This window comes from Prionailurus bengalensis, chromosome D2 (assembly GCF_016509475.1).
Source record: "Prionailurus bengalensis isolate Pbe53 chromosome D2, Fcat_Pben_1.1_paternal_pri, whole genome shotgun sequence".
NCBI lineage: Eukaryota > Metazoa > Chordata > Mammalia > Carnivora > Felidae > Prionailurus > Prionailurus bengalensis.
The window spans coordinates 39,614,701-39,632,927 of NC_057351.1; the positions used below are offsets into that span (position 1 = coordinate 39,614,701).

The 18,227-nt window shown below is 46.7% G+C and overlaps 1 protein-coding gene across 1 annotated transcript in view; it reads left to right on the forward strand.

Moving 5' to 3' along the window:
* The window catches only part of SH2D4B (SH2 domain containing 4B), a 61,473-nt gene extending 55,555 nt beyond the window's left edge, over positions 1-5,918 (forward strand). Inside the window, exon 7 of the mRNA XM_043596735.1 lies at positions 3,277-5,918. Within this exon, the coding sequence (XP_043452670.1) occupies positions 3,277-3,369 (93 nt within the window). The 3' untranslated portion in view covers positions 3,370-5,918. The remainder of the gene's footprint in view (positions 1-3,276) is intronic.
* The last annotated feature ends 12,309 nt before the right edge of the window (positions 5,919-18,227 follow it).

An 18,227-nucleotide genomic window follows, 5' to 3' on the forward strand; every position in this document is an offset into this window, starting at 1 on the left:
TTCTTGTTTTCCAGAACCCTGTCTTGTTATTTGTCCCCTGCTGTAGACCTCTCATTGGGAAAGATGTTGCCTTCCGAACAATATATTTAGACAGGAGCAACTTTTGTGTTGATGTGGCTGTTGGCACGGTGGTAACTGGTAGCTGGGAGAAAACCTAAGATGGAACTCGATGGCCCAGAAGGGTGGGGGAGGGATTCCGAGAGACAGAGTGGTGGGAGCTCACCATCTCCCTGAGCTTTGCACCTGCGGAAAGGTTCTCAGGGTTACTTGACCATCTCACTGGGTTTTTGCTGTAATAGGGACTCTTGGATTTGTATTGTTTTCTCTTCATGGATGTTCCCAGGGCTCTGAGGACAGCTCCTGACTTGACCTTATAAGTCAAGCACATAGACAATCACCCATTTACAAATACCTAGACATTGGCTGGAGAGTACGGCTGGAAAACTGGACTCACCAGGTTGAAGGCAGATTTCTACCTGTGTCGGGAACAGTCTTCTAACAATTCTAGGAAAGAGAGAGCGAGGACATGTGTGGATGTTGGCACCTTCTCTGTATCCGGCATTGTGCCTGTTGCTGTACATCATGGTCTCACGTAATCTTCATGGCAGCTCTGTGAGGGAGGCATATTTCACAGATCAGGAAACCAAAGCCAGGGAGCTTGGGTAACTTCCCTAAGTTTTTGTGGCTGGTACCCCTAGGTCCAGCAGTTAATCCTCAGGCTGTCTGCCTCTAAAGCTTGTGCCTTTTCCCTCTGTACCACACTGCTTGGTTTCCCCTATCAAATATAATGTGCCTTGAGCAGCGATGAACTTCTTGCCCCTGGAAGTGTTTAGGCAAAGGGAAAAGGTCCGTCTCTCGGAGATGCTATGCTATGGTTCCTGCACAGGAAGGCTTGAACAGTATCTTTGAAGGTCTTTATTCTCTTCCGAATCTGGGGTTGGAGACTGCCAATCCAATTTTGTTTCTTTCACAAAAGGGAGAGCTCATCAATGCCCATGTGGCAATCTGATGGCCAGCGTGTGTAAATTAAAATTTTAATTACACAACTAATTTATGATTACATTCTAAGAAAAATCAGATACAGTACAAGGTGAAAGCCTTGTTCTTTAAAGATTTTTTTTAAGTTTATTTATTTATTTTGAGAGAGAGTGCAAGCAGGGGAGGGGCAGAGAGAGAGAGGGAGAGAGCGAGAATCCGAAGCAGGCTCCGCACCGTCAGCACAGAGCTTGATGCGGGGCTCAAACTGACAAACCATGAGATATGACCTAAGGTGGAGTCCACCACTTAACTGACTGAGCCACCCAGGCGCCCTGTGCCTTGTTCATTTAATATCCCCACTTCCCCTGGGTGGTTCAGTTGGTTAAGCGGCTGACTTTGGCTCAGGTCATGATCTCACGGTTCGTGGGTTTAAACCCCACGTGGGGCTCTGTGCTGACAGTTCAGAGCTTGGAGCCTGCTTTGGATTCTGCTTCTCTCTCTCTGCCCCTCTCCCACTCACACTTTGTCTCTGTCCCTCAAAAATAAACATTAAAATCCCCACTTCAATCCGGTATTAACATTGAAATTTGTGTACATAAGGAAATACATAGTTTTGTTAATTTTCACATAAACTGGACAATTCTTTACTTAATAGCTCAGCAATATGATTGTTTTGTTTAACACAATATATCATATGGTATATTTTTTGAAAGCATGGTCCCTGGAAGCAGGCTGCTAAGTTTTAAATCCCAACTTCATTACTGTGTGTGATTGCAGGCAACTACTGATGATTTGATGCTTTAGTTTCCTCCTCAGTAAAATGGGTTTCAAAATAGCACTCGCCTCCTTAGGGTCACTGGCAGGTTTCACTGAGAGAGCACTGTGTAAATTGCCGAAACAGTATACCTGACATCTGTAAGTGATCAGGACGTTGGCTGTTACTGAAACGTTTCTGTTCAGTCCACGCACCACATCCTTGTACGTGCCCCATGGTGTTCCGCAATGGCCACTTAGTCAGCTTCCAGGCTCCCACGATCACAAACGGGGCTGCAGAGATTTGCTTGTCTGTGTCTATGTCACTTAGGGCGCATGTGCAAGGATTTCTCTGGATGGATCCCTCGTACTGGGATTGCTGGATAGAAGATTATGCACATTTTAATTTGAAAAGATCTGCCAGATTGCCCTCCAAAAACATAGCGCCAATTCATGCTTCTGCCAAAGCGAGATGAGGCTGTTTCCCCACACTGCTGCCAGCCCTGGGGATTATCAGTCATTTAAATTTTTTCCCATTAGATGGGCAGATGCTGTATCTCCTTGTTGATTAGCTTGCATTTCTCTGATTCCTACTGGCACAGAGGATCTTTTCATATGTTTACTGGCCACTTGGATTTCTGCTGGGGATTGTCTGTTCCTGTCTTCTGTCCATTTTCTACTTAGACATCTCCTTTCTTACTGATGTGTCAATTCTTCCAGCAACAGAATCGCTCTTTAGTTATGTCCATCCTGCCCCTCAGGTCTTCTATGGAAATTTTTATTTAAATGGGCATTCTTTTCATTTCCAGGTTCTTTAATTTTGAAAAAAATATAGCCCATTCTTATCTCATGGATGATTTATGCTCTTATGTTCTCCTGAGGAGATTAATACCCATCCCTTAAAGGCTCCTTCCGTTTGTTTTATAAACTTGACCTTCTCTTCAATGTCCATTCTGTTGTTGAGTTTGGCATCTTTCTTTTACAGGTGTGATTTTTCCTTAAATATTCATAGATTTTGAGCTATGAGATGGTGTCTGAACTTGAAATTTCCTGTTTATCCATCAATGGATGTAGTCCCTATTTCCCAAATCTGTTCTCTCCGTGCTGTAAGGGTTGGAGTTGATAGTGAGTAGCTAGCTCATCTTTTGGGCATGGGAGTGTAGGAGCTTTGGTGGTCTCTCCTCACTTCTGATCTGCCCAAGGCAAAGACCTTTGCTGTCTGGGGTTCCCCAGCCCCTGCCCTACGTTATCTCCTCCGACACTCTCATCCTGTGGGTCTTTTGGTTTTTCAGTACTCTTTAACATTTAGCTTTGTGGATGGCCTTCCTTCTTATTTTCCCGTGTTGGATTTCTTTCCATTTTCCCAGTATGGATTTACTTCTTTTTAAAAGCAGATTTTTTCCCCCTGCCATTTCTATAAATTTGAGTGAGGAGAAGGCAGATACATATTCATAGACTTTCTACCTTGAACTGGTCTCTCTCTGGCGGATGTTTATTTCCCTTACTTGATTATAAGTGCGCTTTCCTTTTTGTTTTCCCTTTTAGGAGGAAATTATCACTGTTTCAGGGGGAGAGCTGCTGCAGGAACCCTGTGGACAGAGGGACAGCCCGCCAGACTACCATCTGTTGTTTGAATGATTTTTTTTCCCCCTTACCAATTGGACTTCTTTGGGCATCCAGTTTTTGAACTCAACTTAAGAATTTCCCAGCTCAAATCCTTCCTTATGGCCTTCTGGAATATCCACCACCATCCAGTGGATTAAGTAGATTAGTATGCCTCAAGGGATATGAAATATATGGCGTATGTGCTATCGGTCCCTGTCCCGATGCCCAGGACAGAAATTGCAAATAGCTGCTGCAACTCTTTCACGAAGAGTTTAGTTATGACTTCAGAAGAGAAGCCTATCTGCCCTAAATCGAGCTCCTAGAGCACACGGACCATGTTTTAATAATCGAAAATAATTCCAGTGCCGAACTCCGATTTTAACATATGGTAGGCATTCGATAAATATTTGTTTGAATGAATGCAGTTCTTCTGAAAGTTTTCCAACACTAATCAGCAGTCGTTTCTAGTAAGTTATTTCCTACCTGTTCCATTTATAAAGTCATGGAGAGGATGGAAGAAACGTTGCAAAGAATTTATATGGAAAATAGAGATGCTGCGTCTTTAATGGTGTATGTTATTGCCCTCATTGATTTTACCGTTGGAATTACCCAAGGCTTCTGAGACCCCGCTTCCAGAATAGGTGACGGATGCTGCCCTGCCTTCCTTATTTGCCACCCCTGCTTGGTCTTGGAAGCATATCTTGACCCTGGTTTTACAATATTGAGGCAGTGGTTTCATGCAGTCCCAATAAATGTGCGCAAAACCTGGGGTGAATTATAAATCCAAAAAAGCCTTTGCTCTCTAGGATTTACCCCTCTTTATGCAGGTTATTCAAATGATTACTTCTGCCTTTACGGTCCTTTGGACGCTGATCCTTGTGTTCACTTACTCTGGCTATGTTTTTCATATCAACAGGATTCTTCCTGTGACCCCTGAATAACTCTCAGGGGCAGTGTCTTTGCCCACACTCTGCCTTCACGTTTATGGACATATGCGTAGAGACAGCATGTTGTGATGGGAATATTATAGTGGCATCAAGCAGACTTGCGTTCAACTCCCCACCCTGGACCTTACTAGTATTGTAATGCTAGAAGCCCCGTATTTGGTGGGAGTGGGAGGATGGATGGACTTTGTGCCTTGTCGGTGGACGGGCATACATTACTTGATGGTCACGTCACACATATCCTACGTCACGCACCTCTCACATCATGCGTCTCTTCCGTCACGTTATCTCTTACGCTCCATTTCCTCTCTTGCCTCTTCTACTCTTCACATCCTTGGCTGCTTATTATGCCCTGGTCACCATCACTGCAATCAGTTCTGCGTGGACTCTGTTTTTCACCACTGGGCCCATCAGCTTCATTTGAGATAAGCCAACGCCACCTGGCCCCACGTGGGGCTCTGGGCCTCTCATCCCCTATGGCTGCAGACACAGAAGACACCAGAAAACCAGCAGGAGCAGGGCAGTTAACTCCCCATGCGGTGAAGCTTGCATCAATGGGAGACAGCAGCTTGAGGATTAGTTCTTCTGTCTTCCTCCTCCGGGGGGGCTGTTTGGACCGGCAGCTCTTCCTATGACCTCTGGGAAAACAGTCCTGCAAGACGGAGCAACTAGTCCCGATGGAACCAAGGAGCGGCCGGATGAGGCCCACCCCCTCCTGTGTGGCCCCCCTCCTTCCCCGCCTCGCTCTCCTGCTCCCCTCCAGGATGGCACTCTTGAGCTGAATGACACCACAGAGGCATTTGCCGCAGGCTCTGCCTCTTAGGGAAAGCCAGGGAAGGCCCCATTGTACAGATAGATGTGTTCGATACTGTCAGCTTTGCAACCTGGCACCCTTCTGCCGTCTCACAGGGCCCCTGAATGAATAAAACCAAGGGAAGGCAGGAAGCCGGCTTCCTGAATACGGAAGTGCTTTAAAACTATTACCGATTATGGTTCGATTCTCTTCTGTTAGACATCGAGTGGCCTCAGACGAGCTGAATTTTAGTTTTGGCCATGCTACTTACAGACTATGTGACTTTGTTCAAGTCAGTTAACCCCATGAAAGCTTCTCAGTATACTGAGAAGAGAGCTTTTTGTGTGGCCGTCACTGGTTTTTTTGGAGGGTCAGTTACATGAGCAGTAGGAAAGCTTCATCTAAATGGAAGGCATTGCTAATAACCCCACTAACAGCAACAATTATTCTGGGCTCAGCAGCGATGTGTCAGGGGAACATGGTGTTGATTTTCAAGGTGTTAGAGGAAGCTTCTTATTCCAAGAACTAGCAGCAGCTCTGAAAGCAGACCAAGGGTTGAGAACCTGAACCCCTGAGCTGTTGTTTCTGTCGCTCCTAATTAATATGTGAGAGACAACAGCTGGGTTTTCCATGCCTAACACATTTATTTCATTCTGTTTGGGGCCTGCACTTTCTGCACATCTCATATATTTTAGGTTTTACCTGGCCTTAAAATAAATTCCTCGTAAGTTGTCCTGCAAATGAAATTACTGTCTGGAAAACTGCAATTTCATCTTGAGAGTTTTATTATGCTAATAAATGTCAGGATTCTCAAATAAAGGGATTGGCTTTTTTTTTTTTTTTCCCCTCCCCGAGCCCTGCAAATATAATGAAAAACAGTCAGTCAGCTACAAGATTCCGCAGAGAGAAAATTTACAGTCTGGAACTAGAAAGAGAAGTTGTAAAAAACACTAGGCAACTTATCGGAAGATAAACGTCGACGAGTGGAAGGGTGACTTGGGGTCCCGGTCAGGGAGAGCCCTACGTGGCTGAGCTGGGGAGCTGGACACCTGGGGTGCAGCGGTCTGGGGAGCATAGGCCGCAAGCGGCTTCTGGGAGTGGGAATGGAGCCCTGGACATGAAGACCCGGGTGCCTGGGGAGTGCGGCCCTTTTTTATACCCTTGAACCCTTCCTTAGCCTGAGGACCAGATCTGGAGCCAGAAAGACCTCTGTTCGGTGACCCTAGACAAGTGTTTCCAATTCTCTGGGCCATCGTTTCCTCTGTGAAATGGGGTAAACCGTGACTGTCTCAGATGGTGGCCTGTGAAAATGTAGTCGACCCTTGAATAATGTGGGGGGTGAGGAGTACTGGCCCCCCACATGCTCAAAAATCCACATATAGCTTTTGAGTAACCTCAAACTTAACTACTAATAGCCTGTTGTTGACAGAAGCCTTACCAATAACATAAACGGCCAATGAAACACCTACTTTTTTATATGTATCATATACTGTATTTTTTACAATAAAGAACCTAGAGAAAAGAAAATGTTATTAAGAAAATCATACTGGGGGCACCTGGATGGTTCAGTTGGTTGAGTGTCTGACTCTTGATTTTGGCTCAGGTCATGATCCTAGGGTCGTGGGATTGAGTCCTATGTCGAGCTCTGTGCTGAGCATGGAACCTGCTTGAGGTTCTCTCTCTCTCTCTCTCTCTCTCTCTCTCTCTCTCTCTCTCTCTCTCTCCCCCTCTCCCTTTGGCCCTTTCCCATGCTCATGCTCCTCCTCCATCTCTAAAATAAAAAAGATAATAAAAAAATAGAAAAAGAAGAAAATCATACTGAAGAGAAAATACATTTAGAGCACTGTATTTATTGGGGGGAAAACCACGTATAAGTGTACCCGTGTAGTTCAAACCCATGTGGTTCAAGCATCAACTGTCACATGATGTGAGATTTTGTAATAGTAATGACAAATTCTGTTTCAGCTGTGTGTGTGTGTGTGTGTGTGTGTGTGTGTGTGTGTACTCACAATCATGCTGAGGCAGACAATGCTATCATCTCCACCTTTCGCATGGGGAAATTGAAGCACAGAGAAGTTTAGGACCTCCCCAGCGTTACCTGTCTGGGAATTCGTATTTTAGAGCTGGGATTTGCCAACCTGGCTTCAGAGTCCGCGTAGACCTTAAACCAGTGCTTCTCAAACTCGGGTGTGCAAATCAGACACAAAGGGATGTTCTTAAAATGCAGATTCTCCTTGCGTGCATCTGGGGTGGGGCTTGAAGTTCTGTATTTCTAATGAGCCCTTGGGTGCTGCTGATGTTGCTGAACTGTCTGCCACACTTTGAGAAACCAGCTTTGAAAGCAGGGCTTTGCAAACCATTGCTACAGGCCAAATTTGGCCTGAGGCCCTATGTTTCTACAGCCTAAGTAAGAGCCAAGAGTGGTTTGTACATTTTCAAGTGGTTGGAAAAAAAGTTAAAAAGAAGAATAACATTTTATGACCTGTGAAAATTTTATTACATTCAAATTTCAGCACTCATAAAGAAAGTTTTATTGGAAGAGAGCCACGCTCATTTGTTGACATCGTGTCTTTGGCTGTGTAGGGCCTGGAAAGCCTGAAATAGTTACCGTCTGGCCCTTTACAGAGAATGCTTGCTGACCCTGGCTTTAAATTACGTGCATATGTCACAAATTATTTTGCTCTCTTGGTCTGCTTTATCTAAATCTACTCTTAGGAGCGATTCTCACACTATATTTATACCCTGAACAAAATGTGTTACATTTTCCGACAGCGTTCCTATTTTAAATACAATACATGTCACCCCCTCTCTGGTAACCAGAAAGGAGGCTCATTTCTTTGACAAAGGGTTTTAACCAAATGTAAGCCAGTAACTATCACGGTTATATAGATGCTTCACGTGGACATTGAATCATTTGCCTCTAAATTTATCATCCTTTCTTACACTTAACTGTGCCTATGTCTGTTTTGCCCTTCTGTCTGTGCGGTCGCCGAGGTCCGACAATGTCATATTTACTGGTGTGTTTTATCATGCGTGGCACAGTGGATGTTGTTGGGTTGTGTTTGTTATAGATTCGGGACAAATGGACTATGCAGATCTCAAAGCCTTGCTTTACCCTTGACAGGAGCCCCATAGTCGAAAATCACAGGCTGAGCTAAATGATGGCTGCCTTGGGTTGGAATCTCAAATCCACTACTTTGAGTTGTCTAGAGGAATGAACCAACCAACCAATGAGACTGAAAAGGTCAGAGACAGCCCATCTAATAGCTAGGGTGGGATGGGCGAACTGAGAATTAAAACAGAAATTGCATCTTGGCAAAGCTGTTTTCTGTGACTTGCCAAACGTAGACTGAACTCAGCCACAGCAGGCCAGAGAACTGCCTGAGCCCAAACTCTTTTAGCTTGTTTGTGCAGACTCGTGTGTTCTCACAGGACGTCGGATGAGCTGATCTAGTGGTCACTCTGCGTGACTTTTTTTTATTATGGTAAAATATACGTAACATAAAATTTACCATTTGAATGCACTCGGCACCCTGCCCGTGCACGGAACACTTCATCTTGTAAAACTGACGCTCGGTACCCATTAAACAATAACTCCCCATTCTCCCCTCCCTCTGGCCCCTGGGAATCAGCCTTCTACTTTCTGTCTGTTTTAATTGGATAACTCTAGGTAGCTTATATAAGTGGAATCATTCTGTATTTGGCTTTTTGTCACTTGGCATGATTCCTCCAAGGTTCGTCCGTGTTGTAGCATGTGTAAGTATTGTCTTCCTTTTGAAGGCTGAGTAGTATCCCCTTGTATGTATGTACCACGTTGTGCTTATCCGTTCATCCATCCGTGGACGTTTGGGCTGCTTCTGCCTTTTGGCCATTGTGAAAATCATCCCGCTAGGAAAACTCCCTGGTTTACAGATTCTGACCAATCCCTACCGTTCCCAATCTCAATAAGAAACCTTGCCTAACTCCCGCCTTACGAGAAGTTCATGATTCCTCTGGTCTATGCTCTTTCTTGTCGCAATAAGCTAATAAACCTAACTTGGGTTACACGTATGCTCTAGGTGGGCTTTAGCTGGTGGGCTTTAAAACGATGATATCTGTGAAGCATGGGGTCCATGAGAAGCACTTAATAAGAGCTGAATGTCTTCTCCCCCTTGACCACGCTAAGAGCACCTGTGCAAGTCCGTGTCATGAGTCGCAGTGTGTGCACTTACACCCTCGTCTCAGAGAATGAGCTTCTGGACTGGCTGGGCTACGAGCTCATCCCCCAGAAGACTGTGTAAAGCAGTCTTTGCAGAGCCAGAGGCAGACTCAAAAATGGTGCGCCAGCTGCTCTTCTGAAGGGAAATTTCTTATCCCGGGGGCACCCAATGTCAGAGGCCCAGTGTTCAGAGGGACCCCCTCAAGGGAGGCTGAAGGAGGAGGCCTCAGGAACACCTGCATCCTGTAGAATGGGGGCGGGCAGCGGAGCTTGTTTACGGTGGACCCTTAACCCATTTGCTAAGGGGCTTCTACCCTCCATGGACACCTATCCTGCCCCCCCCTCGCCTCCTCTGCAGACAGAAGGAGACAGCAGAGGATAGTGGGAAGAGTAATTCTTTGGGGCTATCAATATAAACCTAAATTTAAATGGCAGAAGAATAGAAGAGGCTGCCAGGGGGCACCTGGGTGGCTCAGCTGGTTAAGCGTCTGACTCTTGATTTTGGCTCAGGTCATGATTTCACTATAGTTGTGAGATCGAGCCCTGCAATGGGTGTGGAGCCTACTTAAGATTCTTTCTCTCCCTTTGCCCCTTCTCAATCATGTGTGCGTGTTCATGCATGTGCTCTTTCTCTCAAATAAAGAGAGGAGAGGAGAGGAGAGGAGAGGAGAGGGGGAAGGGGAAGGGGAAGGGGAAGGGGAAGGGGAAGGGGAAGGGGAAGGGGAAGGGGAAGGGGAAGGGGAAGGGGAAGGGGAAGGAGAAGGAGAAGGAGAAAGAGAAGAAGAGGCTGCCAGGAAGAGGAAACAAGTGTCATAAGCAAAGGTTCGGAGGCATGAAGGTGCATAAGTGTCTGTGCATGTGTGTTTGAGGGTCAAAAGCCTTAAATATGATCCAAGGGGGTCATTCAGACCCAAACATGGGCCGTGTGTGTGTGTGTGTGTGTGTGTGTGTGTGTGTGTGTGTGTCTGTGAGAACGAAGACCTGAGGGTCGCTCTCTAGGATACTATTCTCCACTCCTCCCTTATCATACCAACTAAACATTTGCATGACCAAATTCATCACTGGGGACGCATTCTGCCCAGATTCTCCGCCGTTGGCCAAGTGCCTTGGACACTTCTGCAAGCCTATGGGGCAACAGCAATTTGTGCATATAACTTGGGTGTTGACCAAAAATTCAGCATAGCCTTCCATAACTTGGTTTGTTCCTTATACATCTTTTCCTGAATCCTTTAATCAATATTGCTTTAATCAGTATTGCTGACTACCTTTTATGTCCTCTGCTGGAACGTCTCTGGGCAATTTCTCTTTTATTCTCACATCGTCATGGATTTTTGGTGGGTTTTCCATTTGTTTTTTTCTGACTGGCTGTCATTATTGCCTTTCATTTCACCATTTTCTGATGGTTCTTTCTGCCCTGGGCAGCTGCCAGGCAATTCGGTGAGAGGAGGGAACCCACCCCCTTATATGTGGCCTGGGTATTCTTTGCAGTGTCATGTTTCTACTGGGTTGTTTGTTGTTGAACAGAACTATAGAAATTTCTTTGCGATAATCAAACCTCCCGCCTCATTTCTGGTTTCTAAGGATTTATGAAAAGTATGACACACATATAAGCCGATAAAACAAACAGCCAAAATATTACAATGAAACACAGAAATTAGTATTCTAATAAATAACTACATCCATAAAAAACATCTGTGAGCTAGTAGCCCAAAGTCTGACTCTAGCACACTGTTTTAGGAACAAATCTGACACCTCCCCAAGTCTGCCTAACAAAACATCGTTTTCCATTAACAGCTTAGCAATTTGTTCAAGAGGCATGGAATCCCTGAACAAATGGGCCATCGGGAAACTAATTAATGACGCTCTGCATTAGACACGTTCTTAACCTTAAAAAGCAGACGCTAACTCATAGTTGAAACAGAAACACAAAATCATTTTAGGAACAACTTAGCTTTTATTACTTAGTGCATACCAAGGGAGGAATACTTTGTGTTAAAAGCACTTACCTGACACACCTATAAAACAATAGAGCCCGGGCTGGTAGGTGTACCACACATGGCCCTTAAAGAGAAACTGTCAGTATTCACAATAGAGATTTATGTTCTCAATTAAGCAATTCAATTATTGGTTTAAGGGAGGTACCATTTCTCCCAGCAATTTAAAAAGCCCTGAGCACTAATTTTTTAGCCAATTGTACTGAAAAGTACGATGGTGGCTCAAAAAGGAGAAAAAGTTAGAGATACATTTCATGGGCTCTTACAAGCTTTTTCTTGTGTCCCTGTTACTTCTTCAGATAGAATCATTTTTCAATACCATTGAATATGTATTCTGTCTTTTGCCAGACATCTGAGAGTGGCCAGAAGCAGACCTAGGGGCTGTTGGTGTCTATATTAGTCAGATCCCTTAATAGGAAAGAAGAGGGAGCCCAATTCAGGGCCATCTGATGAGGCTTCATTCCCAAAGGTGGGGGTGTAGGGGAGCCAACTGGAAAGTGCAGTGACCTATGGCTTAGTAGCTTCCCAGCTGTCTCCCTCCCTAGCTCACCCCCAATGACAAGGGAGGAAGCAGGTGCCATATGAGGAAGGAGATCCACATGCAGGTGACCAGAGACAGAGCTGGCCTCAGGTGACCTTGCAGGCAGGTCCCTGGGGCAATAAATAAATACCCTGACCTCACCCTCCTCCTTCCTTCTAATCTCTGCAGTGTGCCCCAGTGGCTGCACTGCCTAAAGCCAGAGGGTCTGAAACTCTGGGTAAAATCTACCCAGGTCAGTCTCCAAGGTAGAGGGGGCCAAAGGTGTATCTGGGGGGCAAAGTTAGTCTGATGGTGTCCCAGCATTCTTTGCCAACCCTGAGTCCTCTCACACATCCAGAGGTATATCTCTGTCTGCTTTCCTGTTCCATCCACCCCTGTCACCTTTCCAGTCCCCCTCGGAAAGTCTGTGAATGGGCCTCTTCATCTTGCTTTGAAGGCAGACACCATTATCTCATTACCTAACTTCCAGCTTTTCAACTTGGCTCTAGTGTTTCGGTGCCTGCCACCACCACCAGGTGACGCTCACCTTTCCCTCCTTACCTGAGGAGACAGACAGCATGGCAGTGGTCACTGGACCCCAGGATGGCAGACTGCCTCATCCTCTCTACTCTGATGTGCCCATTTTGATGGATTTTCTATTTAGTTTCATGTTTAGCAAGGAACCCATTCTTGGGATATTTCAGTCCTGACTGTGACCGTTTGATCCTTTTGTGGGTCTCCAAAGACAAAGTAACCATGGGAGATTTGTGAGGGTCATCAGAGAAACACACAACTGGAGTCAGTACACTCTGAGCATCTCTGGAGGCTCAGGGCTCCCGCACAGGTCCCTCAAGCCCCTACTGCTGGAGGAACATGAAGCCTGGGTCCCGCCCCTCAGGAAGCTCTGTCCAGGGTCTCCACGCAGTAGTTCTACAGTGTTGGCAGGATGAGGGGGTGGCCATTCAGAATGGCTGTTGTCATTTCCTCACTGGTTCATCTGAGCATGGGATGAACCACTCGTGTGATTTCTAGCAAATTAGGAGGAAGAAGTGAAATTCAACTATAGTTGAGACTTCTGGCTGAGTCTGATATGGCCATATTTGAAATTTGGCCACAACAGGAGGACAGAAAACACACTAGCAGTGAGGGGAAAGACCCGCAATTGTCTGCTTCTGTCTGTCCAGCCAGTCAATTGTCTAGACACAGGATCACATACCGGGCATGAACAGGAAGATCTAAAGTAGTTTCCAGTGGTACATGAGAATAATCCAGGGATCTTTAAAACTAACAAACAAATGAGCAAGCAATGCCTGCCCTAGTTATGTGGACACTGTTGGTCTGAGCTGGGGTCTCTGTATCAATATATTTGAAGGAAATGGGGGACTCTGTGTGTCAGAGGCTAAATTTGCCCTCTGTGGGGCACAGGATAGTGTGGACATACTGCGTTTGTGGGGACGATGACATTTATAACCTTCATAACTTCAGGTAACTGTGCAAGAAATGAACCTTTAATTTTCTGTAATTAAAACTAATTAATGTCAAATTCTCATTCTGCTGAAATAAACTTGGTTATTTCAGGTTAAACTCAAGTCAATTCACAATCCCGTCTTCTTCCCTGCATGGATTTAAAGCACTGGGGGCGGGGGGTTTGTGACTACTCCTGGGTGGGATGGGGCTAGCTAGGGGTCTTCCTTTCAGGAACTGTTCCTTCCGAGTCAACGTCCACTGGATGTAGCCCTATGTGATGTTGGGGTCTGTCCTGCTTTCCTGCTGCGTGTTGGTGGACGTTCCCATCTTGTTCCCAGCCATGACATTCACACTGCCACTACTGATAGTCCTGGTCTGGCTTCAAAGCCCCAGTAGGTCCACCCTCTGTGAAAGGCACGCAGGGAAAGATCTGTCTGCTTTCTGAGCTCTCTCTATCCAGATGTGTGGAGACTGTGCAACCTCCTGGGACTATCCTTCTAGGTACATTCATATATATATTTAAATAGAAACATCACTTTTATTGACAAGTTAGGGCCACAGATAAGACAGTCCCAAGACAAATACACACACACACACACACACGGATGTATATCTATCTGCAGGGTTTGTCTTTGGAGAAATGAACTTGAAGTTACAGTTCAGTCCAAAGACTACTGCAGATTTTCCGCTTACTCAGGGGAGGTCAGTCTTTTGTTCTATTTAGGCCTTCAACTGATTGGATGAGGCCCACCCTCAATACAGAAAGCAATCTGCTTTATTCAAAGTCCACTCATTTAAATATTAATCTCATCCAAAAACACCCTCACAGAAAGATCCAGAGTAGTCTTTGGTGACATATCTGGCACTGTGGCTCAGCCAGATGACATACAAATAACCATCACAGTGGCCCTTAACTCTAGAAGCCAATGGTGATGTTAAAAAGCATTGACTTCCTGATGACAAGACTTGGGCCATGGTGTCCCTAAGAAGGGCCTTACTTGGTGGTCCCCTCTCTTGCTGTTCTGTCACACCTATGCCTCAGACTAGGAGGACCCAGCTCTCTCTAGCCTCCCAGATCAAAGCCTTTGGTAAATCGCTCCCTGCTGCTTCTTCAACCTAAAATGGGAGAGAGAGATTGCCCCCAGGCTCTGCTCTTTCTCTGAGGTTGCCAATTCAAAGGCATAGGATTAAAAATAGCCCTCTTTCCAGAGTCAGCCTGGATGAATTCCTCGGGGGGCTCTCCCGTGAAAGCACATCTGTCAGGGGCTTATGAGCCTGTCCAGTCCTGCCTTCCACTTGCTAGCAGGTGAAGAGAAGTGACCTGCTGTAGCAAATCGCCCGTGTCCTTTGGGTATTTGATGTGACTTCTGGAAGCCATCTGCATCAGCTCCAGCTTCTATCCTCCTCCGAAGAGGATGGATAGTTGTAGACTGGCTGTGTCTGAGAACTCCATATGCTTGTTCACCTTCTACAGACAAATGCGCACTCCACACTGGATCCTTTCTAATGGCAGGGGTCCCTTCACCTTGGAAACTCCAAGAGTTTTTTTTCCTTGGGCAGAGACAGTGTGGTCAGGACTTGCACGAGAATGAAGGGAGTGTAAATCCAGGTTGGAATCCCTGACCTGCACTTGCTTGCCTCCGGTCGGGTCTGTGCTCATCTCTGTTGCTTCATTTTGCATCCCAGCAGCAAATGTGCCGATTATAGCCAGCATTTATTCACTTTTTGACATTTCCAGGATGCCTGCTAAGCTCTTGCCCTATGTGGGGTGCTGGGAACGTAGGGACAAATCAGCCACAGGCAGTGCTTTCAAGGGGGCTCCCAGTCCAGTGGGCCCCTTGGAGCGGAGAGTGGCAGAGCTCTCTCCCACCTCCTTGGACCCCACTTTACCATCGCTGCTGTCAACATGATGTTTTTAATAGCTTGTGTCTGCTGCTCTTCTCGAAGGACTCTACTAGGGTGACTGGAGCCACTTTGCAAGGATGTGCCTTGGGGTTTACATTAATTTCCCTCTCCCACCCTGGCTGCCACTAATCAATGCCTGTTGGGCATGAAGTGTGGGAGCCCAGCCCCTTGTCTGGGGGTGGGACACTTCTGAGATGCAGATGACCCTCGTGAATTCCCGAGGGGTCAGCCCGAAGCCACCCTCTGCTTCACTTCCGTCTGAGATCTCCTCCTGCCTCAGCTTCCTCCGCTTCCTGTCCTGTCCTCCCTTCTCCCCACACCGATCTTCCCCCAGGAATTGCCTTCATAAGTCCCTGCTATGTGATTCCTCTTCTGAAGGTCTGCTTTGGGGGGAGTGTATCCTAAGTCACAGCAACCTAGTCAGAAAAATACAGAACCATATGATTAAGCTTAAGGGGTGCTGGGAACACAGGTCAGGGACTGTGGGTGAGTGAATGTATGCGTGTGACACACACAGAAAAGCGTGTCTGGGGAGTTTTGGTGCCACAGGGATGCTCGTGTAGAGTCGCCGTGTCTATTCTGTTTCTGGCTGCCTGGCATCTGAGCCCTTTACCTGAGTGAGTCTGGCTGGAATTCAGGCTGTGTGGCCCACCACGGAAGTTGAAAAGCCCAATTTTCCCATTCTCTGCCCCTCCTTATAAGAAGGGCAAAGTCCCCCAGACTTGCCCATTTGGACAGATCGGTCTGAACTTGGCATTGCAGCTGCTGAGTCACATTTCTTATTGGACTGGTGATGGTGGCAGTGTGGGGGCAGTCAGCCCGCGGCAGGTGGTGATGGTGAGGCCCACACCTATGGCTTCTGGTGCTTGGCAGTGGAGGGGTCGGCCCTGAACTGTTTTGCACTGCGGTCTTGGCCGCGGTTCTGACTGTGATTTTCCATCATTCCCAACCACCTGCCTAGGCTTCTCAGTGATGCTGGGAGCTCCTCTGGCAGGCTGCTTTAGTGCTGAAGTCACCTGGAGGCAGATTCTGTTGTAGCCAAGAGGCCTGACTGGCCTTGGGTCAAAAGTCTGGGGAGGATGGAGGGAAAGGGCAGGGGGAGGGGGCATGTGAAAAGCCACGGAGGTGGAAGGGGCACCAGGAGCCACAGAAGTTTGACATTTATTGGACACAGAGTCAGGGATGAGCTGGAGAGGCCAGAGCAGAAGGATCTCATGGGTTCTGTGATGGAGATGGGCCTATGTTTCTGTTGCTTTTTCTTCCAGATGTAACCCAGATGGGGAGATGGGCCTTCGATGCTCAGTAACTGAAACTCTTTGGCCATATGATAAATTGTAGTATATTTTATTTTCAAATGAACGTTTCTGTAACATCTCCTGCCTCTAACTTCCTGGAACCTGGGACCCAGAACTAACCACGAAGAAAGGGTCCTGGTTTTTCTGGAATTCCAACCCCTCTGACACAAGAGGAGCCAAGGCAGTGGGGATGGTCCTTTTCAAAGCAGTTCCCATTCTGTGTCTAACTTATGCGTTCTGTTTATCAACTCCTTACAGGTAAGAAAACTGAGGCTCATGTGACTTAAAGGTTGTTTGAGGTGACCCAATGACAGAACATTGATGCTGGTATGTGAACCCAGACCTTCTAGCTCCATAGCATTGAGTCTTTCCCTCTGGGCTCACTGAAGATTTTATTTGCAGGTCACGTTTCAGTGTCTGCCTGGAGCACAGGTGAAATACGGCTCACTTCCAGTGTGGCGATGAGGCATCAATCTTATTTCTTCTGTGTCTTTCCAGTTTGGATGTGAGAGAAGATGTACATTCATCAGGGACGCCTAAGACCCCTGTTAAGAATTCAGCTCTAACTGAACAAAAGCCTCGGGGTTCAGTTATAGGTGGAGCTCGCCTTGGCAATGAGGGGGCTAATAAATGACTCTGACGTCCATAAGTGTGAGACGCTATGATTTCCATGTTTGTGTAAATCAAAGCCTTTTACTAGTATCCACGAGCAGTGAGCTGCTGAGGACATGAGCCTATTGGGAGAAAATTCGCATAGTGGTGCTGGTAATGCTCACCTTTCACTGCACGCCCATTACACACTGGAGACCATCCTAGGTACTCATATATGGTATCCACACAATCCAGGCAAAATGCAGTGAAGAAGGTATGGACACGCCCATTTTACAACAGGGACTTCAAGGTTCAAGACGGTTAAGTCGTTTGTCTGAGATCACACAGCTGGTAAGTGGGAAAATTGGGGTTCAGACCATTCCATCTGTCTCCAAAGTTTATGCACTTCCGTCTACAATCTTGCTACTCAGAGTGTGGTCCTTGAGCCAGCAATTGTATCACTGGTGACCTTGTTAGTGATGCAGGGTCCCAGGCTCCGCCTGGAGCCCAGCTAATCAAAATTCGCATTTCCACAAGATCCCCAGGTGAACAGGTCTGTTCACCTTAAATTTCTTAAAAAGGTTCTTTTAATGTTTGATGAGAGAGACAGAGAGACAGAGCATGAGTGGGGGTGGGGCAGAGAGAGGAGGAGACACAGAATCTGAAGCAGGCTCCAGGCTCTGAGCTGTCAGCACAGAGCCCGACGCGGGGCTCAAACCCACGAGCCACCAGATCACCACCTGAGCCAAAGACGGATGCTTAACCGACTGAGCCACCCAGGTGCCCCACGTTCACATTAAATTTCAAGGCACTGCTCTGGACTAGGCTACCTGGGTTTCATCCTTTCAGGATCTCGTGGATGGAATTCTGATGGCCATAGTTTCAATTGAACATGAACAGAACAATGTCTCATGGAATATTTCATTTCCCCTCTATGTGGACAGTTGTTTCACTTTGGCCCCATAGCTTATGTATAGGTTTCCAACCGCTGGCGATGGGCGGGCAGTAATAGGGAGGGCGGGCAGGACTGTGATACTCTGTTTGTCCAGCAGGGGCATCTGCTGCATCTGCCGACCTCTGTAGCTGCAGACCCCCCAACATGGTGAGTGTAGTGCGTGGAGCAGACCACGCCTAGGTGAAAAAGTCTTGCCGTCTGCTTTCTTGGACTGGGGCCCATGATTCCA